The sequence below is a fragment of the Hyperolius riggenbachi genome, chromosome 4 (genome assembly GCF_040937935.1).
Source record: "Hyperolius riggenbachi isolate aHypRig1 chromosome 4, aHypRig1.pri, whole genome shotgun sequence".
NCBI classification, from domain to species: domain Eukaryota; kingdom Metazoa; phylum Chordata; class Amphibia; order Anura; family Hyperoliidae; genus Hyperolius; species Hyperolius riggenbachi.
This window is the reverse complement of record NC_090649.1, coordinates 180,840,229-180,859,157: the sequence shown is the minus strand read 5'-3', so window position 1 is coordinate 180,859,157 and position 18,929 is coordinate 180,840,229. Positions and strand designations below refer to the sequence as shown.

Here is an 18,929-nt window from a genome sequence, read left to right as displayed (position 1 = left end):
TTACGGTAGCTAAGACTACTCCTGGGCCTTTCTTGTAGTTGAAGAGATGAGTGAACTGTGACACCACACTTAAAAAAACAACAACAAAAAAAAGCAAACAGAGAAGCTTCCCCATATTGGAGCATTGGATTTGGTAAAGTCTTAAGCCAATGTGTTGTAAGACACAAGTAAGCTTTAGGTTAGCAGGAATGGTTGCATGGCCACCTAGCTTTTCATCCTTCCCAGGCCAGCTAGGCTGGCTTCAGCCTGTAGTTTTGGTAGTATAGTGGTGAGCATAGCTGCCCTCCAAGCAGTCGACCTGGGTTTGATTCCTGGCCAATGTATGTGAGCATGCTTTTGACATCCTACAAATCCCTGGAAGACAAGATCCTCCTCCTCCGGAGGGGAAGGAGGGAGTTGTGGGGTGCTATATAAGGAATAACAATCAGCCAGGAGCAAACTAACAAGCCTACAAGAGCCTAACTAAGCTTTCCCTAGCAGAGTCTGTCAGCAGCTATCCCTTCAGTAATTACTGTAGGCAGACGAGTGAGTAAAAGGGCTGGAGAACTTTGCCTTTTATAAGGGGGGGGGGGGGGTAGGGCTCCAGGAGTGAGTGTAGTCTGATTGGCGAGAATGTGCCTGCTGACTGTGATTTAGAGGGTCAAAGTTGACCATAATGGAGCATTATGGGGGCGAACCGAACTTCCGCAAAAGTTCGCTTTAGCCGGCGAACGAGAGCCACCCAAAGTTTGCCTGGAACCGTTCGTGGGCAAACCGTTCGGCCAGGCCCGTTTCTAGGGCCGTGCAGGGCGTCCTGCCGCCCGGAGCACTGTTGGGAGGGGGGCGCTATAATGGAGGGGGGAGCCGGAGCCGCGGGGAGGGCAGCCCGACCTCTCCCACCCTCTCCCAGGCCGCCCTCTGTGCTCCCCCCTCAGATGCATAGTGAGTGAGCAGGCAGGAAGCGCTGTTTACAACTCACCTGCCTGGCTCCAAGCGCCGCTCTCTCGCCGCCAGTCTCCTCTCTCTGTACACATGCTGCTTCCTGTTTAGCCGGAAGCAGCGTGTGTATCAGCATGTATACAGAGAGAGGAGACCGGCGGCGAGAGAGCAGCGCTTGGAGCCAGGCAGGTGAGTTGTAAACAGCGCTTCCTGCCTGCTCACTCACTATGCATCTGAGGGGGGAGCACGGAGGGTGCCAGGGAGAGGAGAGGGAGGGAGAGGTCGGGCTGCCCTCCCCGCGGCTCCGGCCCCCCCTCCATTATAGGGGACAGCTACCTATCTAACCTATCCTGGGGCACCTACCTAATCTAACCTACGCTGGGGTGCAGCTACCTAATCTAACCTACGCTGGGGGGCAGCTACCTAATCTAACCTACCCTGGGGGGAACCTACCTATCTAACCTAAACTGGAGGGCACCTACCTAATCTAACCTGCACTGGGGGGCAGCTACCTTATCTAACCTACACTGGGGGGCAGCTACCTATCTAACCTACACTGTGGGACAGCTACCTATCTAATCTATACTGGGGGGCAGCTACCTAATCTAATCTACGCTGGGGGGCAGCTACCTAATCTAACCTACCCTGGGGGGAACCTACCTATCTAACCTATACTGGAGGGCAACTACCTAATCTAACCTGCACTGGGGGGCACCTACCTAATCTAACATACACTGGGGGCAGCTACCTATCTAACCTACACTGTGGGACAGCTACCTATCTAATCTATACTGGGGGGCAGCTACCTAATCTAACCTACGCTGGGGGGCAGCTACCTATCTAACCTATACTGGGGGACACCTACCTAATCTAACCTACACTGGGGGGCAGCTACCTATTTAACCTACACTGGGGGACAGCTACCTATCTAACCTATACTGGGGGGCAGCTACCTAATCTAACCTACGCAGGGGGGCAGCTACCTATCTAACCTATGCTGGGGGGGCAGCTACCTATCTAACCTATACTGGGGCACTTATCTAACCTGTATTGGGGGCACCTGCCTAGCTAGCCTATACAGGTGGCAACTATACTGGCTACCTATATTGGAGGCACCTACCTAAATAACCTATACTGGGGGCACCTACTTATCTAACCTATGCTGGGGGCAACTATTCTGGCTACCTATATTAGAGGCACCCACCTAGCTAACCTGTACTGGATCACCTACCTATGTAACATATACCGGGGGCGCCTGCCTATCTAACCTATACTGGGGGCAACTATACTGGCTACCTATACTGGAGGCACCTACCCGGCTAACCTATAGCGGGGGAAACTATACTGACTCACCTATGAATGGCTACCTATACTGAGGTACATATTCTTGGCTACCTATACTGGGGGGACCTATACTAAGTGCAACTAGACCTGGCTAACCTATACTGCGGGCACCCATACCTTGCTTGGGGGGGGGGGGGGGTGCAATTTTTACACCCTCGCCCTGGGTGCATTTTAGCCTAGAAACTGCACTGCATTCGGCCCATCTCTAGCTGAGAGTAGATTAGAATATTAAGAAGAAATTGTTAAATTGAAGTTAAAGTGACAATAAATAGTTTTCTTTTTTATCTGGTCTTTTCTTTTTTGAATGATACCATTTCTTCTATGTATGATTTTCTTCTGGTATTTATTTTTCATTCTTATTCTGTAAACTTCCAACTGTTTCCATTATTTTCCATTCACTGTTTACACAATGAATTTGGACACAAATAAAGGGAGTGAACATTTTTTTTACCCATGCTATTACAAAATGAAGATTGGCTATCTGTTAAGCAATTTGTATGACAAGATGTTAGCTCTACTTCAACTTCAATGTACTATGCAACATAAAAGGATATCTAAACAAGCCTTATTGCTCATTAGACAATAAGTGGGGTAATCGTCCCTCCTCCCAACACTAAAAGAAAAATGCCAAGCTATATACCTACAAGTACATTCATTCATATTAATTATAGACTAGGTGGTAACTACAGTGATCTGGAACACAAACTGTTGAACAGCTGTTAAGTGACAGGAAAAATGTGCATTGGACCAAAAGCTTGTCTTAAACACTGCACTCTTAATCAGTGAGCATCTGTTTTATTTTCTCTCACACAGAAACCTCAGCACCATTATATTTAATTTAATGTAATTTTTTTTTTCAACCAGGTGCAGCAGTGTATACAAATTGAAAACCTCCTTATTAACATAATGCTGAGAGCACAGACATTTCAATTAACAATGTGCTATCGTAGAAGGAAGAATTGTTCCACTGTTTGGCAAATTCTTAACATTGCATTTGTGAGAATCAATAATTGGAAAATTGGCTACTGGGAAGCCAAGAAATTCTATTACAAAAAAAAAAAAAAAAGTAACATTCTCTTAAGTTTACTGCAGCTGAAACAGTAAATAATGATGCATTAGTAAGCACTGAATTGTTGATGTGGGCTTAAAATGAGAATTTCTCTTTTCTGACTTGTTAACTGCCGTTGCAGTAGTTTCTGATATACACAACTTTTCTAGTGCCTTTAATGCTTGATTTTCCTCACATGTTTAGTGGTGCATTGACATAATTTTCTCTCATAATTCAGTACCAAAAATACATGAGGTATCCTATATAATAAAACCCCTGTGTCCCTGTGTCCTGTCCCTGTGTGTGCGTGCATGCATGTATGTGTGTGTGTGTGTGTGTGTGTGTGTGTGTGTGTGTGTGTGTGTGTGTGTGTGTGTGTGTGTGTGTGTGTGTGTGTGTGTGTGTCTGCTTCCAGACTTGACAGTTTGCTGTCTGAAAAGTTGAACCTCATTGCATTGTGGAAAATAACAGCTTTTTCCAACTGCCAAGCAAAGAAACATCTCCCTGTGTGCATATACTTTGGACAGTGGTGGGAGACAGGTGAGCAGGAAGCATCGGTATGCGCATTGCCGAGGTTTTAGCGGCCGTGGCCTAGCGCCCATTTTTAAAGGGCGGGCCTTTTTACTAGTAGTTTATATAAATTGTGTATATATTTTAGCATACAGTGTGCATATATTTTCTCATTTTGTATCACAGAATGATTCATGAAAGCTTTTCAGATGCTGACAGGGTGTTTCTTTTTGTGGCATAAGTACTGACATAAGAAGGGCAGGAAGTGGTGATTAATACAACACAACCAGACTTCGCTATTATTATGTAACATGAATGCTATTTAGCTGGTATATACTATATATGTATTTTTTTTTTTTTTTGGTTACTATGAGTAAGGAGTAAAATGTAATGTGTTTGGTTCCTTTGCCAATCAATTTCAGCTCCAGTCTTCATACATGGGCTGGTAAAATGCAGTAAGAGACCCTGAGTGTGCATGCCCCCCTTTCTGTTTATGAACAGCCCATGAAGCAGGTTATTTTGGCGGGCGTACATGGGGCACATTAGGGTAATTCAAGGTACCAGTGATCGGCTGACCCCAAATTACCTCTCCTTCTGAGTTGCGATAACTTGGAGGGACTACAGTATTTACCACTGCAAGGGACTTGAGTGGCAGCAGGGTGAGCAGTCATTTAGCTCACCCTGCACCCAGCCCACCAGTGGAGTACTAATACATACACACATCCCGTATTTACTAGCAAAGAAAGGTGCCTTCTGCTATAAAGAAATGAGACATGACATACGCTATGAAAATTCTTTAAATAAACTGATAATTAGTGAAAAAGATGGGTGGTGCTGCATTCCCTTAACCTCTTGAAGACCACAGTGTTAAACCCCCCCAAAGACCAGGCCATTTTTTGTAAAATAGGCCACTGCAACTTTAAGGCCAAGGTGCAGGGCCGCACAACACAGCACACAAGTGATCCCCCCTCCCTTTTCTCCCCACCAACAGAGTTTTCTGTTGGTGGGATCGGATGGCTCCCCAGATGTTTTTTTTTATATAAATATTTGTTTGTTTTATTTTCAAATATTTTTATCTATTTTTTTATTTATTTTTTAAATCCATCCAGCCAATCAGCGTGATTAGCTGTCATAGGCTTCAGCCTATGACTAGTGTTGGGCGAACAGTGTTCGCCACTGTTCGGGTTCTGCAGAACATCACCCTGTTCGGGTGATGTTCGAGTTCGGCCGAACACCTGACGGTGCTCGGCCAAACCGTTCGGCCATATGGCCGAACTAAGAGCGCATGGCCGAACGTTCCCCGAACGTTCGGCTAGCGCTGTGATTGGCCGAACGGGTCACGTGGTTCGGACCCGAACGCGCTCTGATTGGCCGAACTGTCACGTGGTTCGGGTAAATAAATACCCGAACCACGTCATATCTCCGCCATTTGTCTGTGGGTTTAGCTTTGGGTAGGCAGGCAGGGTAGTTCGCGCTCCAGCCACGCTAGCCAGGGTCCCCCCCAGTCATTGTGTGTCGCTGCTGGGAATAGTAGTACACCGCTCGCTCAGCATTCTGTTTACTGCCACTCTGTGTACCTCGCTCAGCCACACTATATAGCATTCTGTTTACTGCCACTCTGTGTCTGCTGGGAATAGTAGTACACCGCTTGCACAGCCACACTATATAGCATTCTGTTTACTGCCACTCTGTGTACCTCGCTCAGCCACACTATATAGCATTCTGTTTACTGCCACTCTGTGTCTGCTGGGAATAGTGGTACACCGCTCGCTCAGCCACACTATATAGCATTCTGTTCACTGTTCTGTGTCTGCTTGGAATAGTGGTACACCGCTCGTTCAGCCACACTATATAGCATTCTGTGTACTGTTCTGTGTCTGCTGGGAACAGTAGTACACCGCTCGTTCAGCCACACTATATAGCATTCTGTGTACTGTTCTGTGTCTGCTGGGAACAGTAGTACACCGCTCGCTCAGCCACACTATATAGCATTCTGTTCACTGTTCTGTGTCTGCTGGGAATAGTGGTACACCGCTCGCTCAGCCACACTATATAGCATTCTGTTCACTGTTCTGTGTCTGCTGGGAATAGTGGTACACCGCTCGCTCAGCCACACTATATAGCATTCTGTTTACTGTTCTGTGTCTGCTGGGAATAGTGGTACACCGCTCGCTCATCCACACTATATAGCATTCTGTTCACTGTTCTGTGTCTGCTGGGAATAGTGGTACACCGCTCGCTCAGCCACACTATATAGCATTCTGTTCACTGTTCTGTGTCTGCTGGGAATAGTGGTACACCGCTCGCTCAGCCACACTATATAGCATTCTGTTTACTGCCACTCTGTGTACCTCGCTCAGCCACACTATATAGCATTGCGTACTCTGCCAGTCAGTGTGTATATTGCTGGGATCAGTAATACTCCACTCACCGTCAACCACTATATGAGCTCAACATGAGTTCCCCAGAGACCTCCGCTGTGAGCAGCACTCCCAACAACAGCAACAGCCAACGCCCCACGCAAGCTATAACATCCACCCCAGCAGCCAGTGGTCAGCAGCAGCCCTCCCCGGAGGAGAACGTTGTGTCCATCAGTCCGTCGCCAGAGCGATTAATGAGGGCTGCCATTGAGGAGATGATGGGGCCTGATGTGGAGGAGGAGGTCTGGCTCAGGCCAGCATCCCAAGTTAATGTTGAGGACGATGAGGGGTCTGTGTCTGGGGATGTTGGGGTGGCAGAGGTGGTGGGTGGGTCAGACTCAGGAGAAGAGTTGTATGATGAGGATGATGATCGGGACCATCTGTATGTGCCTCAGAGTCCGACCCCGGAAAACATGTTGTATCGTGTGTTTAGGTACTAAAATCTGCGTTCCCTCCCAGTAGTGTTGGGCGAACAGTGTTTGCCACTGTTCGGGTTCTGCAGAACATCACCCTGTTCGGGGTGACTATATAGCAGACTATATAGCATTGTGTTTAATGCCACTCTGTGTACACGGCTCAGCCACACTATATAGCATTGTGTTTACTTCCACTCTGTGTCTGCTGGGAACAGTAGTACACCGCTCACCCGCCACTGTATAGCATTGTGCTCTGTGTCACTGCTGACAATAGTGGTACACCGCTCACCCACCACTGTATAGCATTTCTGTACTGCCACTGTACTGCTGCCAGTCAGCGTGTACTTTAAGGATAAGTGAAATGAGGAAGAAATCCGGTGAAAGAGGGAGGGGCAAGGGAAGAGGTGTTTCCCCTGACGGTTCACGTACAGGCCACAGGGGAGCACCCAAGAAAACCCACTCAATACTGCCCATGTTGTCCAGGACAACAACCCTCACAGATCCAAAAGAACAGGACCAGATAATTACTTGGATGACCTCTCAAGCGTCCAGCAGTGGGTTAAGCAGCACCAGCACATCACGCACGAGGTCCGAGTCCTCAGCCAGTTAAAGTCTGGGCTTTCTTTGAAGACTGCACTGAGGATGTTACCATGGCGATTTGCAAGGTGTGCAAGACCCGCCTGAGCAGGGGGAAAAGTATTAACAACCTCTCCACCACCAGCATGAGCCGCCACATTCTATCCAAACATCCCACTCTGTGGGCAAACGCGGCAGGACAGGGTACCACCAGCAACACTGCCTCCCTTGGGTTCACCAGACTCACCACCAGACCCGCCTCAGCAGCAGCAGTAGCCCAGCCATTGCGTGGTTCACAACATTCACAAACATCAGACGATGCTGACACTGTCACTTTCCGGACTAGTGCTCTTGAGGTCTCCCAGTGTTCATCAAACACAACAACCAACAGCCCTTCGGTGTGCAGCGCTACGGTTGAGTTGTCTGTTTCTGAGATGTTTGAGCACAAGAGGAAATTGCCAGCAAATGACCCCCGGGCCGTGGCAGTAACAGCCAGCCAGCATAGCCAAGCTTCTGGCCTGCGAAATGCTGCCATATCGAGTGGTGGAGACAAACAGCTTCAAGGGCATGATGTCAGTGGCCATCCCACGTTACGTGGTTCCCAGCCGCTACCACTTTGCGCGCTCTGCAGTGCCTGAGTTGCATGAGCACGTGGTCAGCTAAATAACCCGAAGCTTGAAGAATGCCGTTGCCTGCAAGGTTCACCTCACCACTGACACCTGGACGAGTGCGTTCGGCCAGGGTCGATACATCTCCCTTACCGCGCACTGGGTGAACCTTGTGGAGCCTGGCAGCGATTCCTCACCTGCTACGGCGCGGGTGTTGCCCACGCCGCAAACAGCTGGATAACAACAGCAGCACCTACCTCTCTGACTCCTTCTCCTCCAACGCATCTCAAAGCTGTACCTCATCCGGAAATGCTAACCCAGCACCAGCAGCAGTAGGATCGTGGAAGCAGTGCAGCACAGCTGTTGGCATGCGTCAGCAAGCGTTGCTGAAGCTGATCTGCCTTGGGGATAAGCAGCACACAGGGGAGGAAATTTGGAGGGGAATAAAGGAACAGACGGATTTGTGGCTGGCACCGCTGGACCTGAAACCGGGCATGAAGCTAGACACCTGGCACGAACTGGCAATGTACGCAATAGAGGTGCTGGCTTGCCCGGCAGCCAGCGTTATGTCGGAACGCTGTTTCAGTGCTGCCGGAGGCATCATCACAGATCGGCGTATCCGCCTCTCCACAGAAAATGCAGACCGTCTGACTCAAATTAAAATGAATCAATCCTGGATTGGAAACGACTACGCAACACTCCTGGACCCCAACCAAGTAACATGACCGATGAACATCTGGGATGGTTTAGCGTTTCCGGTCCCTGTTTATTGAACCTCTCATCTGTATTACATTTATGACTGCATGGCGGCAAAAAGCATTGCTGCTATATCCGCACGCTTTTTGTCCTCATGCAAGGCCTGGGTTGTTGTGTCTCACAAAGCGTGGCCTTCTCCTCCTGCGCCTCCTCCTGTTCCATCACGTGTGCTGCTGCTGCTGCTGCTGCTGGGTTAGCGTTGCCGCGTGGTCCCTGTTTATTGAACCTCTTATCTTTATTACATTTATGACTACATGGCGGTACAAAGCATGCTATCCGCACGCTTTTTGTCCTCATGCAAGGCCTGGGTTGTTGTGTCTCACAAAGCGTGGCCTTCTCCTCCTGCGCCTCCTCCTGTTCCATCACGTGTGCTGCTGCTGGGTTAGCGTTGCCGCGTGGTCCCTGTTTATTGAACCACTTATCTTTATTACATTTATGACTGCATGGTGGTACAAAGCATGCTATCCGCACGCTTCTTGTCCTCATGCAAGGCCTGGGTTGTTGTGTCTCAAAGCGTGGCCTTCTCCTCCTGCGCCACCCTCCTCCTGTTCCATCACGTGTGCTGCTGCTGGGTTAGCATTACCGGTCCCTTTTCCTGGAACCTCTTATATGTATTACATTTATGACTGCATGCCGACAAAAAGCATGTTACCTGTGCAAAGAAAACAGACATTTCCCGCATTTAAAAGACAGTTTTCCCTTTGAAACTTTAAAATCGATTTTCTCAAAAACTATAAGCTCTTTTTGCTAAATTTTTTTTTCCTCTTGTACCCACTCCCAAGGTGCACATACCCTGTAAATTTGGGGTATGTAGCATATAAGGAGGCTTTACAAAGCACAAAAGTTCGGGTCCCCATTGACTTCCATTATGTTCGGAGTTCGGGTCGAACACCCGAACATCGCGGCCATGTTCGGCCTGTTCGGCCCGAACCCGAACATCTAGATGTTCGCCCAACACTACCTATGACAGCCGATCACATCCCTGCCTACAAAGGGAACAGCCATGTCACACGGCAGTCCCTAGTACAGCGCTGCCTTAGATCGCAGTGCTGTACATGGTAATTAGATGGCAGTTTTGTCGTCTAACAGTCACTGAGTGGCGATCGCCGCTGGGACTGGGAGACTAAAGGCGGTGCTCCGCTACTACCAAACGGAGATGCGCGTGCAGCTTGCACACGATCTCCTGCAAAAGCAAGCCCCAGGACTTTACACCAATCAGCGTTAGGGGGTCCTGAGGCTGCCGCCACAGTCGGTCATGCCCATCAGCGTGACGCAGTCGGCAATAGGTTGAATTAGTTAATATACCATAGCATAAAAGCATATAAAACATGTTCTCACCACTGATGCTGATATACGCAGTCTGCTGCAACTTGGACGTTCCACTGTGACTGTCGCTTGCCCCCTGCAGTGCCTGCCACCCACCTCTGCTCCCACAGCTGCACCAGATGCCATTACATTTGGCAGTTTAAAGTTAGCGATCTATAAATACGTAATGTTTGCTGAACTTTGACAAATAAATCACAATTAATTATTGGATGGAAGGTGCACATGCTTTTCCTCTGTTTTGGCTAAATACTTCAAATGATCCTTTCATCTTTTTATGTACAGCAATTTCAGTCCACCTCAGCACTGCTAGAGAAGTAGTCACGTTATAAAATGCAAAAAATATTGATTAATTGAAAGAAGAGTCCCAAAGCACAAGAATATAGACGTCACCTACCTTACAGTTGTTTTATGACCACATTATCAGAGATGTATCCATGGAGAGCAGGAAGACCAACACCTCCACTATTTATCAGGTGGCAATGAAGTGTACAGTTTGCTCTGTGCCATCTGCCTCTCCCACCACCCTAATCATGCCCCCCCCTCCCAATTCAGAATGTCTATGGATGCCATGGAAGTCCCTTATCCAGATGCTGGACATTTTAGTGGTTACCAGTGTGAGAGAGGCAGGAATCAACCTATGCCCCCTCCAATTCAATCCAGCTCTAGACACAGCATCGTAAATACAGATGTGTCGAATATAAAGGTACCACCACTGCTATCAACATCAAGACAGGCATCAGAAGATTTAGAACAGCGTTTACAAGCTACACATTGCTCCACATGCATGTCATAAGTTTGTGTCCTATGCCTCTGACAAAACATGCTATACTGTAAGTCAAGGAGTATGGCTTGGTATGTTGGAGTGTGGCAACATGCATGTATTTATGGGACAATTTCAGTATTAAAGCAGTTACATAAAACTATAAGCTTCACTCCTCATTATGGGGTCACCCTAAAGGAAAACAAAAGAGCTCGCAGAGTAGTTTTGAAATGTCTTCCTGCAAATCAGCCTAAGGCATAGGGCACTGTGTTGAGACTCTTTCTGCTTTTTATACCTAGGCACAGGCTTTGATATGGCTAAAAGGGGAAACCCACAATTTTTGTAAGTTGTACAGCACATTCAGAGTTAATAAGTTTAGAGCTATCTTAACTTGCTCTCAGTGATGAGTGAAGAGATAATAGAGTACTGTCAACATAAATCAAGAAATAAGGTAAAGAACAGCTTTTTCCTATAAAAACAAGAGTCATTTTGAATACTGGGCAAGCTGGGTTCTTGGTTCATTAGAGTTCTTGAATCAAGAACCAGAGTTCTTGGTTCATTAGAAAGAAGATGGGGCTGATCTTAGGGCAAGAAGGAAAACAACTACCTGTTTTCATCATTACTGCAGTCCTATACGCCTTGGTTCCCCATTTCTGAGAACTGCATTGAGTTCCTTGTGGAATACAAAATAACACCCTCCACCTGCTGGTTCTTTTGATCTGAATGAGCAGTGTGCAGATAGACGTGTAGGTACCATGTAAAAGTCTATGCTGAAAACCATGTAAAAGTCTATGCTGAGCCGTTTATGTGCTGAGAGTCCTAGGGGATGGGGGAAGCAAAGTGTGCATGACAATCCTTGGATGGAGGCAGTAAATGATATAACTGTAATGATCCGCTCAGCTGTCTGCACAGACAGACAGCTGTTTGACCATTCCTTAAGTCTGAGGGCTGCAGGTCTCTGGACAAGAGACCTGTCTTTTCTTTGCAAGTTTCAGACCTGCTCTGCTGCTGAGGAATTTGCATACATTTGTTATGCAAATTGCCTAGCTGCCTCCTTTGAAGGCTGGCAGTATAAAAGCCATGTTCTCCCAGAATCCTTTGCTGGTCATCCTTTATGGTTTGTTTCTGATGAACTCTCCTAGAGTATCAGCCATGCCTGTTTGTCAAAGATTATCTTAGAGTAATTCTTGGGACTGCACTAGGCAGCTCCTCTAGTACAGTCAGGTTGCTTTATCTGTTTTGTCTGTGTTGCCTCTCTGCTGCGATTGTCCTGTCGCCAGCGGTGGTTGACAGGTAATCGTTCTGTTTGTCTGGGGGTGCTAACCAGAGCAGCGGTTGCTACTGGTAGCCCCTTCTGTTTATCTGTCTGGATCGCACTTGCCCTAGTGGTAGAGGCAGTGCCTCCTTCTGTATTCTGCCTCAGGGGTGCTAACCAGAGCAGCGGTTGCTACTGGTAGCCCCATCTGTTTGTCTGTCTGGATTGCATTCGCTCTGGCGGAAAGAGCAGTGGATCCTGCTAAGCCTATTCCTGTACTCGGATCACACTTGCTCTGGTGGAAAAGAGCAGTGGATCTTGCTAGCTCTGTTTCTCTACTTGATTCACACTTGCTCTGGTGGAAAAGAGCAGTGGATCCTGCTAGCTCTGTTTCTGCACTTGGGTCACACTTGCTCTGGTGGAAAAGAGCAGTGGATCCTGCTAGCTCTGTTTCTCTACTTGGTTCACACTTGCTCTGGTGGAAAAGAGCAGTGGATCCTGCTAGCTCTGTTTCTGTACTTGGTTCACACTCGCTCTGGCGGAAACAGCAGTGGATCTTTCCTGTCTAGTCCCTGAACCCGGATCGCACTAGCTCTGGCAGAAGAGCGGTGGATCTTATCTGACCTATTCCTGTTTTCCGTTCATCTGTCTGTCTGGAGCAAACGCTTGCGGTTGCCTGAGGTAAGGCAGCCGTCTAGCAAGCTTTCCTGTTATTTGTTCATTTGTGTTTTTTCGTTAGTCAGCGTGGCCTGCTTGTCTCTGTTGCGCTTATCGCGCCGTAAATGCGTTCGCTGTTGCAAATGATTGCGGTGTTCGCGTTTAGCTAGCGTTTGTTATTTTCATTATCTTCTCATTGTTGTTTGCTGTGTCTTTGCTACTCTCGTGCTCTGTCCTTCTCAGTCTGGTGTCTGTTGGCAATTGCCATTCTTTGCGATTGCGTTCTTGCTTTGTTTCTGCTGATGTGTGTTCACCGTCGCTGGGTGGCGACTAGATTGGTGGACACACATTCATCCTGTCTCTGTGCTCTCTCTCTTAGAGGGCTATCGTGCCCTACTTTGCCTTATCCGTACAATTCCTGTCTGGCATCTGTGGCCGTGCAGAGGCTGTGCTCGTCTGCACTCCACAGCTCCATCTGCTGGTGGGAATTGCCCTCTACTGGTGCATTGCACCTAACCTGGGTTCTCCAAATTACACGTTTGTGGAGAATTTCTGCGACGTCAGCGCACATCTGGTGCGCTGACCACGGAAATAGAAACCCGCAATTGTTACAATAACCTTCAGCATCTGTATCACTGAGAAGTGAGATTGTGGAGATAATGTGGATTATGTGGATTGGCAGAGTCTTGCTTTTTCCCCAATGCTACTGTTTTAGCAGGCTACATTAAGCAGAACAACACTCCCTCTTATCAACTCACTGTCCCTTCCTGCACTAGGGGTGTTACATGTTAGTCTATTAAAGCACAAAGCTATTAAAAAGGTAACACTGTGTTGTGTTAGTTGCATTTTCATTTCATACCTTGCTTTTCATATCTTCAAAAATAAACTGGGCCACTGGAATTCCAAGTTGGTTGATAAAGAAATCAGCGTCTCCTTGTATCTGCACAGAGCTGACATTAGACTTCTGACAAATGTTCCTCTCAGCACAGCTGATCTGAACCAGAATATAAAAAAGAGCGTTAAGACAAGTACTATTGAACAGGGATCATTCATCATCCTATGAATGGAAAAGGCAACTAGGAATACAACACTGGAGGTTTTTCATTGCTATAAGAAATAACTAATAAACTAACACAGGCAGTCATTTAAAGTAATAATCATAATAATCCAAACATTTGTATAGCGCTTTTCTCCTGTCAGACTCAAAGTGCTCAAGAGCTGCAGCCACTGGGACGCGCTCAAGAGGCCACCCTGCAGTGTTAGGGAGTCTTGCCTTGAACTCCTTACTGAATAGTTACTGACCAAACTGATGAGATAAACATTTGTATTTACCCTTCTTCTCCTAAAAATGACTTTCTTTGATATCAGATGGTTTTATTTTATATTTAAACATTTACAAAGTCAATTTAATGTTTTATTGTCTCTGCAAAATGGGCAGTCTATTAAGTGTCCCAGAGTTAAAATACATGAACTTTTGACCTTTTTCTATCTCTTCCTTGCCCTCAGAAGTTGTATTCGGCCAGGAAAACTTTTATGGCTGTAATTTGCTTATCGGTTAGGTTTACTATATTCCCGACAAGGTACAGACAAAATAGAAGCTGTCACTTGCAAGCCTGAAAATGAACTCTTTCAGGCAGCAAAATAAAAAAGATAAACAATGTAGTTATTAATACTTACACTGTACATACACATGTTTATCTCATCAAGTCACATGTAGCCTCAGGTACACGTAAAAAAAAAACATACAACTCAAAGGACAACTGAACTGAGAAGAATATGGGGGCTGCCGTATTTATTACCCTTTAAACAATACCAGTAGTCTGGCAGCCTTCTGATCTATTTGGCAGAAATAGTAGCAATTTGGCTGCAGTAGTGTCTGAATAACACAGGAAAAAAGCATGCAGCTAATCTTGTCAGATCTGACAATAATGACAGGAACACTTGATCTATTGCATGCTTGTTCAGGGGCTATGGCTCATAGTATAAAAGGCAGAGGATCAGTAGGATAGCCGGACAACATGCATTGCTTAAAAGGAAATAAATATGGCAGCCTCCATATGACTCTCACTTCAGTTGTCCTTTAAAGTGAAGAGTTCTGGATAAATTTCGATATGCAGGCAAAGGGTCACACAAGTTATTACAGTGAAAAGGGAGTGCCCAGTAGCGTCCCACCTGTCCTTAGTGACCCATGACGTGAGTCTGATACTCTGGTGAGTCCCCCACTTAAGGGTGTGACGGTGAACTCTCATTAATCTAATACTGATTGAAGGCTAGAAGATTTAGAAATTTGCAATGATGTTTCAACTTGTTCACTTGTGGTGACATTACATGTTTTGTGTACACCCAGTTTTGTACATTTATCCTAATCTACATTTAGCAGAATCTATCTCCATTACTTAGTCTATTTCTATGACTGAAGATACACTTCCAGTAAGGCCACACCCCCAGAGTCCAACTTTGGAGCAATAGTCTTTTGTCATGCTGCCCCTTGCCATGCCCAATCAAGACAGCTCCAACCCTGGAGGCATTTAAATTAAAACTGGAAAAAAAACCTGCTTAGTCTGTAATTTATGATCACCTAACTTTCCCCCCTGTAACACATCACAACCATATACTGATCTGAGATAAGCTTATGTGCTTTGGGTCCTAGAGAAGAAAAAAACACTTTACAAATGTTTCGTTGTTGTTGAAATAAACGATGCTGCTTTTTTTACAAACACATACAAATTAGTTAAAGAGACACTGAAGTCTCTTAAAAATCATCTTTTTATTACAAAATCCTTTGTAACATTACTGTCCTAACTAAAACGCTGCATCCCTGTAATCTAACTAAATTCCCCCTATCTCCCCCCTCCCTCTCCCCCGCAAAATCCATGACTTTCTTGGTCGTGGATTATGCTGCTGTTGGAGGCAGAGCTTTCAGCCGCAGCACTCCCTCCTTATGCGTCTATCAGCGGTGGATCTCCGCCTCTCCCCCGCCCCTCTCAGTGAAGGAAGACTGAGAGGGGCGGCGATCCAGGCTGATAGACGCGCTGAGAGGTAGAGCTGCGGCTAATAGCTCTGCCTCTCACGGAAGCTCTGCCCGGATTGCCCCCTGGGGAGTGTGGGGGGATTTAGTTAGATTACAGCGGCGGGGATGCGGCGGTTTAGGTAGGGCTATGATGTTACACAGGATTTTGTAATAAAAAGAGGATTTTTAAGAGACTTCAGAGTCTCTTTAATGAGCTGACTTTAAGAGAGAATTTTGCTTCGTGACATAGTTGAATGTTGCATATGGGGTTACAGCCGGAAATAACTCAAATTAATACCATTGCAGTTTGGCAGTAAATATTTGTGTATTGTGCTTCTGCAACCTTCGCTACTAATGATACAATGGCCAGTGTTTATTTCTTTTTTCAAGATCAAACAGAACAAAGGAATGAGAATTGATATTTCATACTTAATTTATAGTGAAAGTACAACCTGACCTCATCAGATTATTAGTTACACTAGCATTTTCTGTTTTTCAGCGCAATAGCCGTTAGCAAACATCCAAGTCAAATAAATTAATTAGCGCTGAAAGGCTTTTCAGTATGCCATACTTTAAAAAGCAGTCCGCTACTGTACAATGAACCAAAACATAATGTAGCACTGTCCTAATTATGTTACCGACTATGCAGTAGAGAGACTGAGAAATGCAGTCCATTTTAATAGAATGTTTTAAAAGATATTGTATATATGCGAACAGACATGGAATTAAAGCGGACCCAAACCGAACATTTTTTTAATTCAAAATATTTTGTTGCACCCCTCTGACACATACAAAGATAAATAAACACTCCTTCAAGTCTATGAGCATTTCAGTGCATGCTTTTCACCCTTCTCTTTTCATAACTAGGGTTGTACAGGTGGCAGCCATTAGCAATTCCTCCTTTGCCAGAAACCACCTACTCCACCAGTTTGCCGGATTCTGTCCCGGCAATTTGAAAGGATGGCAGGGGTTCCTCCAATAAATGTAAAATATTTTATATTTGTCATCATGCAGCTGATAAAAGGCTGCTATTTATTATTATACTTTAGAAAATAGATTTTATTTCTGAAATCTTGTATTTTTAATTTGGGTCCACTTTAAGATACTTTCATAGAATGTAATTTGTAAATCCTGCCACAGAGTCTTGGCATACTGCTTTAAAGTTTACAACCAGTTGTAGAACAATTTGTATGTAAATAAATAAATAAAAAAAGTAGTTACATACAATACCATTTGAAATAAATTAGTTGTAACTGATTGACAGATATTATCCATCTACTGACCAACTCCTTAGTTGTGAATGACTGAAAGTAGCAGGTAAAATAGCTCTCAAGAATGAGTGTGCACCACTGCACCATGCCAAAGACAGAGAAAACACTTGAGAAATAAAAAAAAAGAGAAGCAGGGTTCATTGAGGTCCATAAGTATGTACCTATTTCCTTACTGGCAACTTTTTGTTTATGCGTATTAGCCATTTCATCCTTTTTTCCCCAACTAACATTAAAGAGAGAATACCTACCCTAAATCCCGCCTGAAATACTCATTCTGATCTCCAAAGTTGTGGAGATGTCATCATACTGGGACTTCTAACTAGATAATAATAATTCCTTATTTTGTATAGCACTTTTCTCCTGAAGGACTCAATGCACTTGCGAGACAGCCACTAGAGCACACTCAGTAGGCAGTAGCAGTGTTAGGGAGTCTTGCCCAAAGAACTCCTTACTGAATAGGTGCTGCCTTATTGAATAGGAAGAGCCGAGTTTTGAACCCAGGTCTTCTACATCGGAGGCAGAGCCCTTAACCATTACACTATTCAGATCTCCTTTGGCTTCTGTTGATGAGCTCTCACACCATCATAGCTTTCCAACATCCTGTATTGACTTCTTTTGTGCTTATTTTAGATCAGGCTATTACAGCCATTATCCAATTGGTGTGGGGGTTCTTAAATGCAGCCTGGAGGTTTGTTAGAGGAGATGGACTAGCATCAACAGAACTGAAGTAGCTTTAAAGATCTTAGCTGTCCACTTGGACAGTGGGGTAATGTGAAAGCTGAAGTTAAGGACTTCACTAAGGACTTCACAGGCAAGCAATGGAGGAAGAAATGTTTCTTTTCAACTTGCAAATACAGAAAGCTAAAGAGTCTACCCTAAGCCATTTCTGCTTGCTATCCTATTGATAAGATAACTAGAAAATTGTACGTTGCCAAATGTTTATGTTGAAAGAAGGGATAACAGAGGGCAGGCCAATGCATTGCTAATACTGTTTAAATTAGACTAGCATTTTGTTTTTGGTTGGTATTTTTTTCTTAAACAGAGACATTTGAAAAAGAAATATAGACATATAGAAAAAAAACTAAAACTCATACACTAGTATCACAGTTGGGAGTCACAGAAATTAATGGTAGTGATTTTCCTTATTATATTATCTGGAAGTCAAATAAATTGATCCTTTCCCACCTTTGTTCACAGAATGTTTTTGTTAGATGGTTGGCTTCCAATAGAAGTTTGATGGTTTTGATCACTGCCCTTTTATCACAAGCCCCCCTCACCTACATGCAGAGAGGCACAGGCTGTATTTGTCATATTTACTGTACCTTTGCTGGTATGCACAATCCCCTGAACTCCTTCTCATGTCCACCCAGGCATCACATACTTTCACCTGGATGGACATGACAGGTGAATAAGCATGGAGCAGCATAGTCCAGAACACAAGAATAGGTAACTATATCTAATTAGTAATACTATCTACCAATTTGCTGGTATTTTTGTATGTCCTTGATATCTGCCATTGCTGATGTTGTCCCTATATGACTGAGTTATTGCCTTGCCTCTATCTTACTGGACACACCCATTCATATTTGACGTTTCCCATATCATATTGGCAGCACCCTGAATTTAGCCACCCTGCACTTAGCATGCCCCATACACCTCCTTCTGTTTTTCTCTTTTCTGAAAGTTTTTCCCCATTTTCTGAAAGTACCGGTAGGTTTCCTATTCCTAACCTGAACCAGCTTCTGACTTTACATTCTAAAATTAGGAAAGAGGGAGAATGAGAGAAATAGGAGATGGAAAAGTACTGTGCTTTTATTACAGCTCCTGCTACAATAAATACATTTATACTCAGCTTTGCATTACACTAGCTAGCATACACTAGATGATGCTGAAAGTTATCAGATTGTTCAAACTGTGTATATAAAACAAGCTGATGGCATGATATTTGCAATTCATTTGTATGTCTCATGCAAAAACAGTAAGTGCCTGTGGTGTGAGGTTCTTGTTACATTTTGGAACACTGAATATAACCAGTGTGAAATATATGCTTTTAG

General features: G+C 45.1%; 1 protein-coding gene across 1 annotated transcript in view; it reads right to left on the bottom strand.

The window, feature by feature from the left end:
* NAALADL2 (N-acetylated alpha-linked acidic dipeptidase like 2) overlaps positions 1-18,929 on the bottom strand; it is an 808,485-nt gene that overhangs the window by 167,906 nt on the left and 621,650 nt on the right. Inside the window, exon 10 of the mRNA XM_068281050.1 lies at positions 13,454-13,588. Within this exon, the coding sequence (XP_068137151.1) occupies positions 13,454-13,588 (135 nt within the window). The remainder of the gene's footprint in view (positions 1-13,453; positions 13,589-18,929) is intronic.